Genomic DNA, 21479 nt, shown 5'->3' on the forward strand with positions numbered 1-21479 from the left:
ATCTGCCAGCAAATTATGCAATGGCAGATCAGGGTCAATGTTGTCTGTAATTGCTTACAAGTCGAGTCCAACTGTAAACTGCTCAAATACAAATCTGCCATCCCATAATACACCAGGTCAATGTTGTTTTGCAGTTGGAGATGGTTCATACGCAAATATATAAAAACACTTACTGGAAAATGAAATGTAACCAGCTTCAACTTAAGTTTTAAAATGACAGCGTGATTCATAAATTAGTGAAGTATAAGCTGATAACTGCACAGGGTGGTAAATGTTTGAAAAACTATTGAGATTTTCTCAAAAAATTCTATTCTCATGTTTAACTTAAAATATTTATGCCTAAAATGTTTCCTTCGTTGAATTTTCTCTTGTAATAACCAAGAGGACTGCTCACTTGACTGGCATCTGCCAAATAGACCATTACAAGAACAGTTGATCTCACTTGACTGGCATCTGCCAAACAAACCATTACAAGAACAGTTGATCTCACTTGACTGGCATCTGCCAAATAGACCTTTACAAGAACAGTTGATCTCACCTGACTGGCAAATAGACCATTACAAGAACAGTTGATCTCACCTGACTGGCATCTGCCAAATAGACCATTACAAGAACAGTTGATCTCACCTGACTGGCATCTGCCAAATACACCTATACAAAAGCAGTTAATCAAGAAATCTCGGTCAGTTTGATGCTTTCTTTTTAACTTTCACCCTGTGCCATTGATTCTGTATGTTATGAAAACTAATGTTTCAAGGTTTCTGTAGTTTTGTATCTTCATCCATATCTGACTACACATCAGTATAATTTGTCCAATATTGATAGACCCCAATGAGAGATAGCTTTTCTTAAATTATGTTTAGCATTTTTGAAAAATAAAATTATGGAAATACTTTTTTACTTTTAGCATTGGGAGCTATATTTGATGGCAGAACAGCATTTTTTTTAATGAATCTGAAAAGTGTTCAAGCAAGGACACTATCTGTTAAATTTAGTTACATTCTCTTCAGCAGTGATTTTGAAGAAGATATTGCAAATGTGTCGAATTTTAGCAACAAAAGCTATAATTAACAACAGAATGGCATGATTTGTATAAAGATGACATAGTTTCATGCCAGGATGGTTCTGTAAACTTAGACCAAATTCTATTCAATTTTTTTTAGATGATGTTGCTTCAGGGCTTTTTATTTTTAGTAACAGCTGCCATATCTTACACCACATCAGCATCGTTTGTATAAACTTGATTGGTATTCATACCACAATGCTTTCAGTCAGGTTAGTTCAAATTCTATCCTGTAGTTTCTGAGAATGGGTCATTTAAAAGGCTTTTTATAGTTTTAATAATAGTGACCTTATGTGATGGAACATATAACTCATTTGTAAGAATTTTAAGGGCTTTCATACAAGAATGCATTGTTTTTTCAGCAGTTTTGGAGAAGAAGTTGTTTAAAGGACTTTCCTATTTTTCATAATGGTGACCATATTTGATGGCAGATAAGCACCATTGTAAAAACTTGAAAATCTTCAAGCCAGGATGCTTTCTGTCAGGTTTGGTCAATATTTATTCAGAAGTTTTGAAGAAGTCCTATAATAGTTTTTGCACTATTAGTGAGAACCATATTTTATGGTATATTGACAGCATCTTCAGGCAATGATGCTGGATCAAATTCTGCTCAGTGGTTTATGAAAAGAAATCAATTAGAGGTTTCCTGTTTTCAGTAACATGGGCCACATTTGATGGCAGTAACATGGGCCACATTTGATGGTAATAACATAGGTAACATTTGATGGCAGTAACATAGGCCACATTTTATGGTAATAACATAGGCCACATCTGATGGCAGCAACATGGGCCACGTTTGATGGCAGTAACATGGGCCACATTTGATGGGAGACTGACATGATTTCTTCAAAACTGAAAGCTTTTCATGCCATGTTTTCAATCAACTTTGGTCAGAATCTATTTAAACGTCATTCATATGTTTCTTATGTTTTAATAAGTTGTTGTTGTTGTTATAGGGATTAATGCCATTTTTCAACACAAGATAAGCTATACATGGAGGCCAGTATAAAATAGTGGAGGAAGAACCCAGGGAAACTCTGGAAAGAACCACCAACCCAAGAGAAGGTACTGGCAAGCTTTCTCACATACCCATATTGGCCGAGCCCAAGACCTGAAACCGTGCAAAGGTGAGATGGCAGTGATCCATAATGGTGAGTGCTTTAGATCACTTGGCCACTCAGGGACCCCTATTTTAAGCAACAATGTCCATATTTGTTGGTGAATCAGAAGATTCAGTACAAACTTAAAAGACCTTCAATCAAACATGCTTTCTGTCAAGTTTGGTCAAATTCTTTTCAACAGTTTTGGAGATTAAGTTTTTTTAAAAATTATTTACTAATGGCAACCTAACTTTACACTGGTTCAACATCATCTATACAAGTCTGAAAAGTCTTCAGGCCTGGATGCATTACCAAATTCTGTGGAGTGGTTTATGAGAAGTTGTTTCAGGGCTTTTATAATTTAAAACTGGATGCTATATTCATGGGACATTTGTTATCACAGGTATAAACTTGAAAGGTTGTTGTTGTTGTTATAGGGTTTAACGCCATTTTTCAGCACGATGGGCTATACATGGCGGCCAGTATTAATGGTGGAGGAAGAACCCGGAAAACCCCGGAAAGAACCACCGACCCACGAGAAGCTACTGGCAAGCTTTCTCACATGCCCACATTGGCTGAATCTTAGACTCGAACCGCCGCAGACAGAGGTGAGATGGCAGTGATCCGTAACGAAGAGCGCTTTAGACCACTCGGCCACTCGGGGCCCCAAACTTGAAAGGTCTTCATACCAAGATGTGTTTTGTTAAATTTGATCAATTTGTTTTCAGTAGTTCTGGAAAAGTTATAGCAACGTTTTTACAGCTTAAGTAATGGTGGCCATATTTGATGGCAGGTTGGCATCATTAGTATAAACCAAAATGGGTGGTTATGCTCTTTGCAAAGTTTGGCTGAAACTGGTCAGGACACATTTGAGAAGAAGTTGAAAATAGCATTTGTTGCTGGACAACATACAGGTTTTTCTGTTTTAGGTAATGGCATCCCCATCTGATGGCAGATCATCTACAGAAAACTTAAAGGTCTTTATACTAAGCTTTCTTTCAAATCTGATCAAAATCTGTTCAGTGGTTTTGGAGAAGAATGCATTTAATGCCTTTTAAATTCAGTAATGGTGGCCATATTTAATGGCTCAGTTACAGTTGTACCAACTTTCAAAGCTTTTATGCCAGGCTGCTCAGTGCTAAGTTTGGTTGAAATGGGTCTAGCAGTTGTTGAATAAAGCCACTGTTGATAGCTGGCAGGTGATGGATGATGGGTCATACAATAAGCCCACTTGACCTTACGACAAGGTGAGCTAAAAAAAATAAGCTTAGAAAGAAAACATTAGCTAAAATTATATAAAAGGAAAAATCTCTGGTAGTTTTGTCCAATGTTGAGGATTTCTTTCACCAAATCTCCAGCATTTAGCAAGTTGGGGAGATTATAACATGTATATGCACGAATATAAGTACATATGTTGATAACATTTTTGTTCAGGTAAAGTAGAGATAACAAGATTCTCAAGATGGCTGCCTGGGAAGCCATATTCTTAGTTTTTTCAACAAAACATTTTAGGTTCTTCCTCAATGAAATTGATTTTTTTCAGATTCACTTATGACCCTTACCAAATATGCCTTTATTAAAATCAAAAGCTGGTTTTTTTTGTGAGACTCAAACAACATCTGAATGGAAATACAAAAATATCCTAAACCAAAATATAATCACTAGAAACAAGTTTAACTATTGAAATTTATATAAATTTGCACAAAACTCCTTTAAATTGACAATGATGCTGAGAGTTTGAGATTCTGCATGGAAAGCTGTCCAAGCAGTTGGTAGATTTCTATGTATTTAGCAAGGTCTGTAGTAAAAGTGAGTTGCAGTTGGTAGATTTCTATGTATTTAGCAAGGTCTGTAGTAAAAGTGAGTTGCAGTTGGTAGTTGTCACAATGGTATTAATGATAATGTGTAACATTGTTCACTGTGAATTACCAAATAATTAGGAAAGATTTATCACAAATTCCATTCTGTTAACTTTATACATCCATAAGGGAACAGGGGAAGATAAAAAGGTCTTCATACATTCTACACCAAAAATAATATTAATAGAGAGTTGACTGAGTTAACCAGTCCACTTGACTAATCCAATTACCTCAGCTGATAGTTCTACCAATCAAATATGTTTAGGGCAAGCACCCAAACCCCATTAATCCATACAGCAATTGTACCTCAACTGACTGAAGCGTTCGCAACCTCCCAAAATTCTGGTAAGAACTAAATGTTTAACACGCAATTAGCTCAAATACAAATCAGTTACTTATTTTTTTCTGTGAAAAATCAGCAGCTGAAAAGTAATCATTTTCCCCTGACTTTGACCAATATATAAAAAATTAAAAGGCTATTCCTAGACAAACATATTTATTTTAGTGACTTTTTCCCTAATTTCCTGATAATATGGGAACCATGTTTCAACAATGTTACTGTTTTCCTAAAACCAAACAATACAACATTAAGAAAATAAATAAATCTAAAAAATAATTTGATGACTGAAATATTTAAAATCTCATCATTAGTGTCAAGGTGTTTTTTCTGCTAACCTGAAATGCTTCCATTGTATTCTGGAGTACAGTTTGAGCTGGTTGCTTCTCCCTAATGTAGCACTCCCAGAGATGGTTCTGCCTTGCTCGCTTTATGATCTGTGTAATGAAATAAATGCACAGTATGTAACTATGAACAAAGAAAAATTCTTTGGAATTGTTGTTGTTGTTGTAGGGTTTAACGCCATTTTTCAGCACACGATAGGCTATACATGGTGACCAGTATTAATGGTGGAGGAAGAACCCAGGAAAACCCTGGAAAGAACCACTGACCCACGAGAAGCTACTGGCAAGCTTTCTCACATAACCACATTAGCCAAATCCGAGACTCGAACCCACACAGACAGAGGTGAGATGGCAGTAATCCGTAATGTAGAGCGCTATAGACCACTCGGCCACTCAGGGCCCCTCTTTGGAATTAATGTTTAAGTAAAACAGAAATGAACATATGAAAATAGATAAAGGAATGACATGCAATAATAGAATTTATTTAACAAAGGTTTAATACTTTTCAGAAACTATACGCTAGTAAAGCAACTTGTTGTAGATCTCAGAGCCAGTAAAGAAGGCCACATTTATAAGCACAGCACTTCTGATAATGACATCTAGAAATAATATAATACAAACTAAATCTCTGTTGTTAATGATTAATAAGATTGTCAAAAATTTATAAAATCACTAGAGGAATTATGAGCAATTTGCTCATGTAAATATACCAGTCGATCGTCTAGCAATGCTATGTTGATATGAATATATTCAGTGGTGACCACAGTATTTACCAAGATTCATGGTAATCCATCAAAAACTGTAGGACTAATTGCATTAATCAGATGTGTCATAACCACAACAAGAGAAAAACCTAACAAAGACTGCAGGAGCAAAGTGATAGATGGAAGGACAGGTGGACAAAAGGATAAATATGTACCCTACCTAAAAGTATACAAATATTAATTTGACTGATTTGTTGTGGGGGGATATTTTATTGGTAGGAATGTGTTCTGTCTGACATCTTGTATGGATGCGTTATTTTGGCATTTCACTGAAATACTTTTAAGTCCGATATGTAAAAAACAACTTGCCAACATAACTTGTCACACAGTACACAAGAAATAAAATGCTTATCTAATCTACAATTAGCATCCATTACCAGATCTCCAAAAAATTATAAATGATAAATTCTCCTTTTAATATTTTCTCTCTTTTACTTATATTTACATGTATGATGTGCATAAATATATGTGGTGATTTTTTGCTGTTGTTTTGTACAGATTAAAAGATAAGATAATTCTGTTCACATTGTCATCAATGTATGTGATGTGCATACAGTACAGATTAAAAGATAAGAAAATTCTGTTCACCTTGTCATCAATGTATGTGATGTTCATACAGTACAGATTAAAAGATAGATAAGTCTGTTCACCTTGTCATCCACTTCTGTGATGTTCATACAGTAAAAATTAAAAGATAATTCTGTCCACCTTGTCATCGATGTCTGTGATGTTCATACAGTACAAATAAAAAGATAATTCTGTTCATCTTGTCATCAATGTATGTGATGTTCATGCAGCAAAAATTAAAAGATAATTATGTTCACCTTGTCATCAATGTCTGTGATGTTCATACAGTACAAATTAAAAGATAATTCTGTTCACCTTGTCATCAACGTCTGTGATATGCATACAGTACAGATTAAAAGATAATTCTGTTCACCTTGTCATCAATGTATGTGATGTGCATACAGTACAGATTAAAAGATAATTCTGTTCACCTTGTCATCAATGTCTGTGATGTGCATACAGTACAGATTAAAAGATAGGATAATTCTGTTCACCTTGTCATCAATGTCTGTGATGTGCATACAGTACAAATTAAAAGATAATTCTGTTCACCTTGTCATCAATGTCTGTGATGTGCATACAGTACAAATTAAAAGATAATTCTGTTCACCTTGTCATCAATGTCTGTGATGTTCATACAGTACAGGACATCATAATGAAAGTAGTCTCTCATCACTCGCCTCAGGATATCAAATGAAATATAGGACCTGTAAATTGAAATATAACATTAAACTTGATAGGGTTTGAATTATGTAAAAACTGTTATACTTATATAATCTTTCATGAAATGTCAATGACAATCTTTCATGCAACTGCTTACGCTGCATATAAAAATGATTGAATCATAATATTTTTAACTTTTTTTTCTGAATGCTGCAATATTTAATGCAAATCATTACAAAATTTCATTTTAGGGAAGACTAAAAAATAATATCTGCTTCTTTGATTTATTGATGCTTTTAACACCATGCACAATAAATTTTTAATTAAAAATCTGTATCAAATATTACATGTATTTGGTAATCATCAAGTAAATAAGCAATACTCCTCTGAAATGTACATCAAACAAGAGGCCCATGCTGGCCTGTGATTGCTTACCTGACATCTGCTTAACATGCCAATGCAAGAGAAGTTACCAAGTAATTTTGATTAGCATGAAACTTGCTGTTCAAATTTATCCAATAATTTCATAATTAATTTAATTTGAAAGCAAAATTAAAGTTTACGGTTTCTCAAGTTTTGTAGCTTCATCTATATTTGATCCCACATCAGCATCATTTGACTCTTATGCCAGGATGTTTTGTTTCAAAGTTGGTCAAATTTGGTTCAACACTTTCTTTTACAGAAAGTTGTGTTAATTTTTTTCTCCCTCTCCACTTGTAATAATTTTAAGGTATTATGGGTAGGACACTTCCTGTCAAATGTAGTCAAATTCTCTTGAGAGGTTATGACAAAGTTATTGAAGGTATTTTATATTTTTTACCAACAGCAGCCATATATATCTGATGGCCAATTGGCATCATTTGTATAAGATGGAATATTGGCTCAGTCCAGGTTAGTATGCTGGACCAGCGACCAAAATGGTGCAGGGTAGAATCCAGCCATCTGATCAATTTGGGTAGGTTACTGTGTTGTGTCCATGAGCAAAGAACTTTACTCCAAGTACCTCAGCACTAAATAGCCAACTTGTGTTGATGTACCATAAAACACCAGATTAACAATGACATCATTTGAATAAAGGTTTCTTTCCTTCAATATAAGTAATTGCAACCATATCTGATTGCAAATTAGCATCATATGTACAAATCTGAAAGGTCTTCATGCCAGGATACTCTCTGTCAAATTTGATCAAGTTCTGATTAGCAGCTTTTGAGAAGTTTCTTTTAATGTTTTTTTTAAAATATAGTTTTAGAATTGGCAGGCATATTTGATGGCCAATTCACATCATTTGTATAAAACCTTTAAGGTCTTCATGCCAGGCTACTTTCTTAAGTTTGGTCATTCAGCGTTTCTGGGAAAAAATCATTTAAAGGTTTGCATATTTTAAGCAATGCAGTTAATATTTAATGGTGGATCAGCATTTGGTTGTATTATTCTGAAAGGCTGACATGCCATGGTGCTTTATGTCAAATTGGAAGGTTTTTCAAGGTTTGGCAACGATGGACACATTTGAAGAAGATCAGCATTGTCTGTAAAACTTAAAAGCCTTCACATCATGATGCTTTTTGCCAAGTTTGGTTGAAACTGGTTGGATGGTGTTTGAGAATAAGTTGAAAATATCAGCTTTTTATGGGTGCTGGGGATGGTGTTTGAGAGTAAGGTGAAAATATCAGGATTTTATGGGTGCTGGACGACACAAAATGGATGGAGGACCATTCTGTAAGCTCACTACAGCCTTACAACCAGGTGAGCTAAAATACATTTTTTATCACAAAGATAAAATGTTTCCTTCTTTGGGATATCAACGTTCCATGGTAACCAACCTTTTAAAAGCTTTCGCGTTGAGATTCATTTCAAATCTGTTGAAATATAATAGCTTTGCATTGCCGAATTACACTCTAAGCATTTAATAAATGACATTTTTACACTATTTTGACATCTATGAATTTCTCAAACAGACAAGGACTTCAAAATCTTACAGATTACTAGTTCAAAGCTTGGCTATGCCTCAGACTGTTGCTATGCCTTAGACTGTTGCTATGCCTCAGACTGTTGTTATGCCTCAGACTGTTGCTATGTCTTAGACTGTTGCTATGCCTCAGACTGTTGCTATGCCTCAGACTGTTGCTATGCCTCAGACTGTTGCTTTCTTTTAGGAAGTTAAGATCCAGATTTTTCATCCTTTAACTCCCAACATTTACTGACTGTAACATCCAGCTATGTTCAGAAAGCTAGATGAAGGTATACGGTTTCTAACCAAGTACTCTGATACTGTTTGTCTCTTTTTGTCAAGGTGATCTTGTTTGTTTGACCTTAAAAAGTAGCTTACTCTCTTGGCCTAAATACAAGTCACCCACAAAGTTTGGATATAGCATTGCAACGCCTACATACAAAACTAAAGTTATCATCTAAGAAGCATTTGTCTTTGAGTGAAATGACAAAGATGTTTGACTCTTTGACCAAAAAATTAACAGGCTTATTAATTATCATTTAGTTCATGCAATCAACCTATTTGGTTACAGTTCCATTGTTTTGCAGATAAATTTACTGTACAGAAACCATACTGGTTTTTAAAATACAGTGACCTTCACTTTTGACCTTTTTTCTTGACAATGCAATCCACTCAATGTTTGGTCAATGTGGCATATAACATCAGTTTTGTGCAGAAACTAAAATGGACAGAAGGATGGATGGATGGATGGACAAAGAATACAATATCATACACTTATGACCCACATATGAAAACTATGGTATGTTCTTGCAATTCTGTTAAAATATCATTTCCCACTAGCATTATACCACTTGGTCAGTACCATAACCATCACTATGCTTTTAGGAGATATGATTGTATCCTATTGCAGTTGCAATGAAAATCATTAGTGTTTTTTCCCCAGGGATTTGTTAATCAGTAAAGCATATTACTTGCATTCAACAAAATGCAGCATTAAATCTAAAATGTTTACTGAGACTTGTCGGCATTTGAATTACTGATTAAACAAATATATATGATTCAGCCAGTTCCAGTAAAGGTCACTTGCAATATTAATTCCTGTCATTTCATTCAAATTCAACTGCTTCTAGAAAACGTAGCAAGTTTGTGCCTAATAGAAGCAAATCAGTCTCTGTGAATCTTATCTTATAACCAATGCAGTGGATTTCATTAAACAAATGTTGAAAAATGAAGGAAATATACATAAGGAACTTTATTAGTGTAGTAATACTTGATAGTGAAAAACAAGAGCACTGTAAACTGGGCATAATATGCTCACCAACTGCCTTATTGAAGGTTAAGGTGACCATGACCTTTTAAACTTTAAGATCAAGGAAAATCTAGCAAATGAGTTTTGATGAAGGTACTTTCAGTAGAATTCAATTGACACTGCCAGAAATTTGACATTTATATGTAAAATCCATCAAAAGACTTAAGGTATTATCAATAGCGACATTTCTAAGACCTAAGGTGAAGGTATGGTTAGTAGAACTGAAGCTATTGCACGGAAACCATTTTGCCTTCTTTACTCCTCGTATCCTTGACCTTTGAATTTCAGCTTATAAAATCAATAAGCTATTTTATATCTTAAATGGTAACCTAACTGCAAAGTTTAATGTAGGTTATAAACCAGAACTCATATTATTGCACAGAAACCAGTCTGCTATTTTTTCATTGCAACTACTTGAAGTTTTGACCTTCGTATCATTTGGGTTCTTCAAGGCTCACAGAAAAACCCACCTGCAAAATCTGGTGAGGGTATGATATGCAAAACTTGATTTGTCATATGGCAACAATTTGAAGGGATGGATATGGATGGAGGGAAAATTCTGCAAAATAGCACTTAAATCTTTAATCTACATTCAACTCAAACATTAAATTTCCCCTTGCAAAATGAATTTTCCCTTCCAATCACTGGAGCAACAACTAATCCCAACTCATTGTCAAAAGTCTGTTTATCTAAATGACTTTGTTGAAAATCAGCCTTTGAAAAAAAAAGAAGGTAAACTTGTATAGTGATATTGATGCCAAAAATCTTTTTCTTCACTAAAATGCTGCCTGAAGTTGTCATGTTGTCTAATGAAGAAAAAAAGGGGTGGGGGTATTTCACTATACCCAAAAATTAAAACACAAATTGCAAAAAATATTTTTTAGTCCAACTAATATATTTGCTTTTCATGTTAATCTATTTTATCCAGTGGGTAAAATTTGCATTGCACTGATGGAATTTACCAAGGTGGTTTTTTTTCTTTACCTTGCATGTCCAATGTAGGATGCATTGGACTGATGGAATTTACCAAGGTGGTTTGTTTCTTTATCTTGCATGTTCCATGTGTGATGTATTGCATTATGTAATTTACCAAGGTGGTTTGTTTCTTTAACTTGCATGTCTAATGTAGGATACATTGCATTGATGTAATTTACCAAGGTGATTTGTTTCTTTATCTTGCATGTCCCATGTGTGATGCATTGTATTATGTAATTTACCAAGGTGGTTAGTTTCTTTATCTTGCATATCCAATGTGTGATGCACTGCATTGATGTAATTCACCATGGTGGTTTGTTTCTTTACCTTGCATGTCCCATGTGTGATGCATCATACACTGTAGGACCACAGCTATACCACAGGACTTTCTGTCCATTCTGGGGGACAAACAGCTCCTAAAAACAAGACAGCAAGAATGAGCTCTTTCTGGAATGGTTGGAACAAATAATATACACCATAAAATATCCAGAAACTGGCTGGTAATCTTTTTCATATTGGCACTGGAATGCTTTGATCTCCTTTGGATGGTAATTGTAACTCATTGTTAATCTGTGAAAACAAACCTCTTTCAATATCAGTTTTTTCATAGGAAGTGTTCAAAATGAAGTTGTAAGAATAATAATAATAAAGATGATGTAGATGATGATGAATGCTAACAGAACTTAATGGGTTTCAATAAGAAAAGAAGTAGCAGTAACGCTGTTGAAGGGAGAGGAGGCTTTGCTCCCACCTGGGGTCAAAGGGTAATGCCCTTGGTGGGAAAGGGTATGGGTCACCCACCCTCTAAATTTTAAATGATGTTGGTGTATCAACTCAAGTTAGAATGTTTCTCTTTCATGAAGAAATGTGAGATTTGTTTTAAAATATTTACATTATAGTGATAGATTAAATACTGAATTTGCACTAATTCATATGTCAGGTTTTTTTTCTTATGATCTTTTTGGTTCCATCCTAATAAAAACAAAAAAGGTATCATGTAAATCATCCATTTCAAGGATACTTATAGTGTTTATAACTATTCCAATATACTGGTATTCATATTTCTTTAAATCAAATGAATATCTCCTATCTCCTTAGCTGAAGAAAAATAAAATGAAGTCAAAGAAATGGGTAAATGCAAGTTACTAAGTGATAAAATGAAATGGAAAATAAGCATAATTGGGGTTTCAAAACAAAACACATAAAACAACAATAAAAACATAACAGCAGAGGAACATCACAACACATATACCTATGCATTGTGCAGTGGGCAAAATATTATGTACTTTGTAATACTGTATATGTGTAGAAACTGTTACTGATTAAAAAAAAATTCAGATTCATTTCTAAAAGAACTGGAGGAAGTGGGCTCCATTAATGCATATCTTAATGTCAAAATATGTTTAATAGGTCACAATATGTTTGCTGTATTCATGTTCCATTTTACAATCTTCATAGGCTTTTATCTGTTGTATTGAGGTCAAACTGTTTTTCAGCTGTTCCTTGCCACCTCACCCCCCCCATATGCTGCATAATTCATAGAACTGATCATTTGATACAAAGGGCTTATTAAATTTTTGTATTTAGCTAAAATGGAACATGTGCCTTCCTCACTACAGGTGATCATCACCCGTGATCATGATTAACTGGGCACGAATGCAGGAGATGGAACATTTATCATTGTCCTTTGACAGAAAGTAAATCATATGCAGGGCAGAGCTTTTAATTATACTGAATAAGAAAAAAAGCATCTTCAAGACTTGACTGATCTGAAATGACTGGAGGACACCAATCTTAACTGGATGAATGACCTACAGGTACAACAAAATATGGCAATTAATTCTAAAACTTTTTCAAAATTAACTTTTTTAAAATTCTAGAATTGTTGACTGTGATTCCTGTTAAAATAAACATCACAAAATTGCTGACTACCAGCTTCCTCTGAAATCCCAGACCACTTATTATTTCCATTATTATCCCCAAAATTTGCAGATATGTTTAAATGGGACTTTTCATTTCTCTGGAATCTGCCAGAGTTTTATTTGAAACTACTGTATACTGTGTTTATATAACTTCCATCTCAACTTTTTTGTCTCACTACCCAAATCTGCCAAACCAGTGTGTCACACAAAAAATAAAGAATTTTGTCTACCAGACACATTACACAGTCATCCTTATAAAAACATGGTTTCCAAATATTTTGTATGACACCCCCCTAAATGGGGTTATAGATTCATTTCTTGACAGTGATATATGCCCACAATTTACAGGCTGTTTTAAGAGTCATGATTCACACAGCTTACTCTCATGGAAAACCATCACCACTGGGCAGTTTATACATGTAATTGTCACAGAGATGATTAAAGGGTAAAAATGGTCAGGGATAAACATCCATCATTCCACAAACTAATAGTTAGACGATTTTGTTTTGTACCTCCTACAAGCAATACTGTTGGAAAGCTCATTAGGCTAATTTCCCTGGATAAAGTACAGGAAGTGGAACAACCCAATCCATCTGATGTTTGGTAAATCGGACATGCATGCTGAGGAAACAAAAGTTATTAGACTTCTTTGCCTTGAATGACAATGTTTAAGCCATTTTTATTAAAGATTATTGACTAGACTGCAGTGTATCCCCTAGGGATACAAGATTGGGAGTCAAAATTCCCCTTGGTGTCAAAAGTGGGGGTCGAACTGAGTAAAAAATTAACTTTGGCATCAAAAGTGGGGGTCAAACACAAAACCTAGGGGTACCTGAAGCCTAAATTAGGGTAACGAGAAACAATGAGTCTGTTGTCAATATTTTCTTAAGTCTGATTTTACTCCACATACAGAATGCAAAACATGATAATTTCGGCAACTGGAATGAAATTAGGAACAGTGTGGTAGCAGGATTCATTTTCTAAGGCACAATGTCCAAACACAGCCTTGATACAGAGAAGGATGTGCCATCTAGCCACTCAACTGAAGTTGATGCTACCATCCAAGGTGTAGAGAGGTGCATTTCTGATGTGAAATCATGGATGACATGTAACAAGCTGCAGATGAATGATGATAAAACTGAGGCCATTCTGATTACAACACAAAGATTTTCATTCACATCCTTTACCTCAAACAATAAATATCAGCAACACCAACATTAAATTCACACAATCAGTACGAAACTTAGGTGTTACTCTGGACAGTACTCTCACATTGCACCAACATGTCATGAACATATGCAAGGCTGCATATCTTGAGCTGAGACACATCAGCTCCATTCGCATTTATCTTTCAGCTGATGCCACTAAAACACTTGTATTTTCATTAGTACTTTCAAGACTGGACTACTGTAACTCAATTCTGTCTGGTTCATCTCAATATCTACTCCAAAAATTTCAAAACACAGCTGCTTGGATCGTACTTAGAGTACCACGACCAGAGCACACCTCCCTGCTGCTCCGTACCCTACACTGGCTATCCATTCGATCAAGAATCAAACACAAAATTTGTTCTCTGTGCCAGCAAGATACTTACGCTCCTCTTCTGACAATCGTATACTCATTATTCCCACTATGAAAACAAAGTCATATGGACAGCATTCTTTTGCATATCAGGGCCCAGTAACGTGGAATGAATTGCCCACTGAACATAGACACAAATACACAGTGATCACATTCAAGAGTGCTCTCAAAACTCACTTATTCGACTGCAAGAACAAACTTAAAGACCTAATAATGTTTCCTACCTTAAATATTCTCAGCATGTTTTTATATGTTTTGTAATTTCATGGTGTTTGTGTTTGTAATCATATCATTATATATGTTTTTTATCTTATAGGTGTTGTCTAATGTTGTAAAGCGCTTAGAGCTTCTAAAGATTAGTCCTCATTATTATTATTATTATCTGAAATGAGAGCAAAGCGCAGCAAAACTACATTTTAGAATTCCTGGCTCAAGGAGTGAAGCAATGATAAGCATTTATATTTTGCATATATTGCAGTCATCACAACAACATTAGTCATTCTCGTGTATGCATCATTCATCTATGTAGATTTGCAATGTAGACTCGCATCTGGACAAACACTAGTCATTCCGGAGTATGCATCATTCATCTACGTAGCATTGCAACGTAGACCTGCATCTGGACAAACATTAGTCATTCCGGAGTATGCATCATTCATCTACGTAGCATTGCAACGTAGACCTGCATCTGGACAATGTGTGACCACAGAGCTCAATCATTAAAGACATGTTTAAATAATCACTGATAGATTAAAGAAGTGTTTGCATTTGTGTGCGATGATATATTATGTGACAACGCCAAGTCTCCCAACAATCTTTTGGGGGAAGAGTATTCAATTCTTCAAAGAAATTGCATATTTTATTTATTTGATTCAAATTTTAATTTTCAGTAATTTTAAAGGTATATATATATATATATATATATATATATATATATATATATATATATATATATATATATATATTAGACTGAGAACATTTTCTTAAAATGTATGCAATTGATATTTCAAGGGTCACATGGACGATCGATACTCCACCAACACTGTGACCAGAAAACACTTCTTAAAAAAACGAACAAAAAAAAACTAACAATATTGACAAGGTTGGCATGAATATCACCATTCCATTCTGATAAGCAAAAGAGGTTTCCATTGGTTGGTTGAGCAGTACTATTAAAAGTAGAGCAAGGATGAATGAATGTATGCATACCTAGATTAAGGTTCAAGTTAGCTTTAACACTGTTCTGTTGAAAAGCAATTTATATTTTTCACTTTTCCTATATAAAATTAGGATGTCATATTTTGCAAAAGGAACATGAACTTATCCCCTCCTTTCTGATTTATCTTTAAAATTTTATGACAGATGCTGAAAAGACATCTTTACCTAACGTAAAGATAATGCTGATTTTCAATTTTAAAGTAAAACAATGGGTAAATAAAATAAATTACCCGGCTAAAATTAGAAAAATTAGAAGCAATGCATTTTTCAGTGTACTGAGCAGTTATAAATGTACATTATATTTATGTATGCTGCCCCAAAGAGGTGTAGACTGGTTTACAAATAAGTCCTGTTGCAAAGCTTCTAAGCTAATTCAAATTTCATCTTTTATGTGTCGTCTTCCAAAATAATTGCTTACATTTTCAAACATATTACAAAAATGTCATCTCACATTTTTTATCAATAAAAATCAGCTTCATTTCTTGTGTTAAATACAAAATATAAGAGAAGTGTGGTTACAAAACATGAATTTGCCTCTGGCCACTTGAACAAATCCACCTTGTCATAAGAGTTCATTAGGAACCTCATTTGCACAACAACAGGGAAATGGTTATATTTGATGGGTAATCTCCCTTTACTCTGTGTACTCGCTTGTAAGTTGAGTCCAGTGGCAAACAACATAGACGTGATGTGACAATGCATGATGCGCCTGCAGACCCGGATCTGAGTTGTTTGTTCTACTGATCACTTCTAACAAACTGCATAAAACCAGATTTGCCAGCATGTTATGTGATTGGGTCAATACAGTTTGCAGTTGGACTTGACTTACAACTGAGTATACTGTGTTAGCCTCAGATTTTATCAATGACCTAATTTTGGCATTGTCAGAAATATTCTAGTGCTGATTTCCATTTTATTTTCTGTTTGAATCCAGTACTGGAAATATATTGTATTACAAATACTGTAACTGAATTTCAGTGATTTTTGTTTGCAACAAGGGAAAATGTAATGGCAGGATGGTCATATTACTTGAGGGTTCAGAGTTTAATGTACATAAAAAAAAATCTTGTAAAATAGAAAATCTTTTGTACTGCAAAATTCAGATAACACTTTTATATGAGGGTTATATAATCATTTGGAGCTTTTAGTCTTTTGTTCGTATCATTCCTTTTTTAAAAAACAAGAATCGCTCAAAGGTATTGAAGCTCTACTTGCTGAAATGAATTTCCTGGAATTCATGATACGACCATTTCATAAGTTTAACTCTGAGTGTTGAAAGCATCTCTGATATTTTCTTCAGTAATAATGAGAGTTTCAAATTATCTGCTGAGGTCAGATTGGCACCATTTTCATTTGGGACCATCCAGCCCTTTTATGAGAAGTCTTCTTGTAGCGTATCTTGTGTAATATGACATTATGTTTTCCAAAACTCACAATAACTAGATTTTCATTTAGCATCAACAACATGTAATAAGAAGTTGTTCAGTAAAAACCCAATGTTGATATGACCATCAGTTCAGTAGTAGTAATAACAAGAGTTTAAAGATGGTCACTGTGGTGGCCATATTGGACATCCGATAGCATCATTTTCATTTAGAACCAAACAGACATCATAAGAAGTCTTCTGGCAAAAATCTCATATCAATGTGACTTTTCATTCAGTAGTGAGAAAAAAAATCTCAAAATGGTTGCTGTAGTGGCCATATTGGACATTTTATTGACACCAATTTCATTTCAGACCATTTATAGATCATAAAGTCTTTCAGTGAAAACATGTTGATATGACCATCCATTCATAAAGAGCAGCAAAAACAAAATTATCAAAACTGCTGCTGTGGTGTCTATACTGGACATTACAGATCAGCGTTATGTTCATTTAGGACTAACTAGGCATCATAAGAAGTCTTCTGGTGAAAACCCCATGTCAATATGAGTTTCCATTCAGGATGTGTGGCAACTACAAGATTTTCAAAATGGCTTGAGAAATTACATATAGCATAGAAAACATGCACTCCTGAAAATTGTAGGAAGATTTGCATTCTTAAGAAGGAATACATATACTCAGCACATTCATATATGCTGATAACACTGGTCAACAGTGAAATCATTACTGACTTGAAAAGGCCCTAATCTGTAGTATTTTGGTGTGCCGAACACGAAAATAACCGTGAAAAATTTGTATTGGCTCTCGTTTTGAAGATATTCATATACCTCATTTTCTATGTTTCACTGTGTAAATTTCTCCAGTAGGACTGCAGCAACATCCGGAATAATGATGTAACATTGCATAATACCATCATGCTCACATCATCCACAGTTGATTGCATCATTTTCTGATGCAATGCAATACTAATGCCATGCGGCTGCTGAAGTAAGTTGACGTCAGCAGTGTACTATACATGTGTAGGCCTATTATACTAATGCCAGGCGGCTGCTGAAGCTGACGTAAGCAGTGTACTATATAAAGCCCAATCAGATAGGTTCAGCATTTAAAATATTTTAGACGTTGTGCGAGACAGTTCAAGCTACTGTTACATAAAACTTATTATTTTATCCATTTACGTACAATAAAGAACAGTAATGCCTCGAAAGTGTGTTAATACTGCGGACAATTTTTGCTATATTTGTGGGGAAGTGACATTTGCCAACCAGAAGAAAAGTATCAATTCTCAAGTGAAGAAGGCATATCATCTTTACTTCGGATGCAAGGTTGGTGACCAAGACAAGCCTTGGGCTCTGCATATATGCTGTGCTACATGTACAACACAGCTTTCACAGTGGTTGAATTGCAAAAGGTCATCAATGCCGTTTGCAGTCCCAATGGTGTGGAGAGAGCCAAGCAACCACCTAAATGACTGTTACTTCTGCTTGGTTCCTCCTCTTTCCGGCGGAATAACGAAGCGAAAGAAGTCGAGAATAGTCTACCCAAACATTCCGTCTGCATTGAGACCAGTTCCACATGGTGAGGGACTTCCTATTCCAGAACCTCCAGCAGAATATTCTCTTGATTCATCTGACGAAGACAAAGGTGAGTCGACCTGTTCTTCTCCTGGTCCATCAGCATGCAGTGATCCAGATTTTCACTGTGGTGCATCATCAATCCCACACAGAATAACACAGGAAGAACTAAATGACCTGATTCGTGATTTGGACTTATCAAAGAACAAGGCAGAATTGCTAGGATCAAGACTCCAACAATGGAATCTTCTAGAAGAAGATGTCACCTTTACTGCATATCGAAAGCGCCACCAGCAATTGGAGCCTTTCTTCAGAAAGGACAGTAATCTGATATTCTGTTCCGATATTGAGGGCCTCATGAATGCTTTAAAAATCACTCATGACCCACAAGAATGGAGACTATTTGTGGACTCTTCGAAACTGAGTCTCAAGGCTGTGCTTTTGCACAATGGAAACATTCTTCCATCTATTCCAGTAGCGTATGCTGTCCACATGAAAGAGACATACGATAACTTAAGGCAGCTACTGAATTCCATTGAGTATAACAAGTACAGCTGGCACCTCTGTGGTGATTTGAAGGTAGTTGCCCTTTTAATGGGACTGCAGCAAGGATATACAAAATACATGTGTTTCTTATGCGAGTGGGATAGCCGAGCAAGGGAAATGCACTACATGAGGAAGGAATGGACTCACAGGCAGAATGTAGCCACTGGAGAGAAGAATATCCAACACCCAGCTCTGGTTGAGGCTCAGAAAATCTTGCTACCACCCCTTCACATCAAACTAGGTTTGATGAAGAACTTCGTGAAAGCCATTGACCGGACTTTGCCAGCATTCCGATACCTGCATGAAAAATTCCCTCGACTCAGCGAAGCAAAGATTAAAGAGGGAGTTTTTGTGGGTCCTCAGATTCGAGAGCTTTTCAAAGATGACCGGTTCAACAACTTGCTGGAAGGTGACGCGAAACAAGCATGGAATGCTTTTCGCCTAGTTTCTACAAACTTCCTCGGAAATGTTAGGGCAGAAAACTATAAGGAACTAGTAGAAGACATGTTGATGAAGTATAAGAAACTTGGCTGCAATATGTCTCTAAAGGTTCACTTCCTTCATTCCCATTTGGATTTCTTTCCTAGCAACTGTGGTATTGTTAGTGATGAACACGGCGAACGTTTTCATCAAGATATCGCAACAATGGAACAAAGATACCAGGGAAAATGGTCCACTACAATGCTGGCTGACTACTGCTGGACACTCCTCAGAGATGCTCCCGAACAGCTGTACAAGAGACAGGCGAAGAAATCTAAGATGTAGTCAATGACTTGATTTTTTATAGGTAGGCTATTACAGTTGACCTTTTACTATTGGAATGCATTTCGTTATGTAAACATTAATTTCTTGCAGATTACAAAAAAACTAGAGCCAATTTTGCAATTTGACTGTCATATTCGTGTTCAGCACATAAAAATTGATAAGAATTGACTAATTTTATTTCAGTAACATGACTTTTGTAAAAATTTGTTGTCCAGTGTAATGAGTAAAACATGACATTGTTGTTACTGTTGTTGTTGTAGGGTTTAACGCCATTTTTCAGCACACGATAGGCTATACATGGCGGCCAGTATTAATTCTGGCAGAAGAACCCAGGAAAACCCCGGAAAGAACCACTGACCCACGAGAAGCTACTAGCATGCTTTCTCACATACCCACATTGGTAAAACATGACATGTTTAGCTTTTGTTTTTGATGTCTTATTAATCCGAAATTTTTCTGAAAGAGATATTTAATTTGGCCATGTCAGTGATATGATTAAAGAATAATAAATAGAACTATATTTGTCACTATTAATTTATCACAGATACAACCATTTTGTTTAAAAAAAAATATTTTTAACTATTTTGTTGTACCATCAAAGTCGTTAAAAAATTTGTTATGAATTTCTATATATTCCTTAAAAACAGTAACTACAGACATACCAGTGCAGTGAAAAAGTATTGTGGCAAGTAAACTCAAAAATAAAAACCTCTGTAAACCATTACACCAGCAACACCACACAGCTCTACTGGACACAATGGCATATATGCAGTATACTTGTGCTGGGTCCTAGATACATGAACATATACGTTATGTAGCCAAAATATACTGACAATATGGTATTCAGTCCAGTCTTATGTAGAAACAGGACATTTCTGGGATAGCTGAAGCACTACTATCCTCCTGGAGTATATTCTGGATATATTGGCATTACATGTATTCAACAGCCTCCCAGAATATTTGAATGTTTTCTGAGTGCAAAAACCCAATCTAACACAAAGAAACCAATTTTTTTTTTACATTCTGCAACTTTTTAACAGAATAATGTTAGACTGACAAAAGTTTCATGATTTTAACTCCATTTCCTCTACAAGGAAAGTAAATTTTAATTATGAAGGTTTACTCCAAGTATAATATCTAATTTGGCAGTTTGGAGCAACTTCTGCTTTAGTTCTGTGAAGGGCCCGCATGGGCAAATACCGACAGTATAAAATGTAGGTAATGGTAAAATTTGGATTTTGCCATGGCCAGTATAATTTTCAGTATAGCAGATTTCATAAATGGTAAGTAAAGGCTAACTTATATACTATTCTCATTTCCTATTCAAATGTTTTAGATGAGAACATACATTGATTATTCACCACAAGCTCTGAAAAATGAATCTTCTATCTTTGGCTAATATAGGTCATTTAGTTCCGTTTCACCAACATTCATTGCCCAATTTACTTTTGTTCTGATTCAATATCCCTGATAACTTCATACAAAAATTATATCTAAAGGAACACAAATAACAAATAATGAAATCATAAATGATTGAGTTCATTTATCAACATTACATTT

At 35.1% G+C, this 21479-nt stretch overlaps 1 protein-coding gene across 3 annotated transcripts in view; it reads right to left on the minus strand.

Moving 5' to 3' along the window:
• LOC149784987 (cysteine--tRNA ligase, cytoplasmic-like) overlaps positions 1–21479 on the minus strand; it is a 247627-nt gene that overhangs the window by 88071 nt on the left and 138077 nt on the right. Inside the window, exons 3-5 of one of the 3 annotated variants that reach the window (XM_089978666.1) lie at positions 11257–11345; positions 6645–6741; positions 4698–4796 (exon numbers count right to left, since the gene is read on the minus strand). In XM_089978666.1, coding sequence (XP_089834792.1) covers positions 4698–4796; positions 6645–6741; positions 11257–11345 — 285 coding nt within the window. Of the gene's footprint in view, positions 1–4697; positions 4797–6291; positions 6321–6644; positions 6742–11129; positions 11149–11256; positions 11346–21479 lie in introns of those variants that run through there. The other 2 variants (XM_089978667.1, XM_089978668.1) reach the window with 2 other exon arrangements.

This window comes from Sinohyriopsis cumingii, chromosome 13 (assembly GCF_028554795.1).
Source record: "Sinohyriopsis cumingii isolate HCF-2022 chromosome 13, ASM2855479v2, whole genome shotgun sequence".
Classification (NCBI taxonomy): Eukaryota; Metazoa; Mollusca; class Bivalvia; order Unionida; family Unionidae; genus Sinohyriopsis; species Sinohyriopsis cumingii.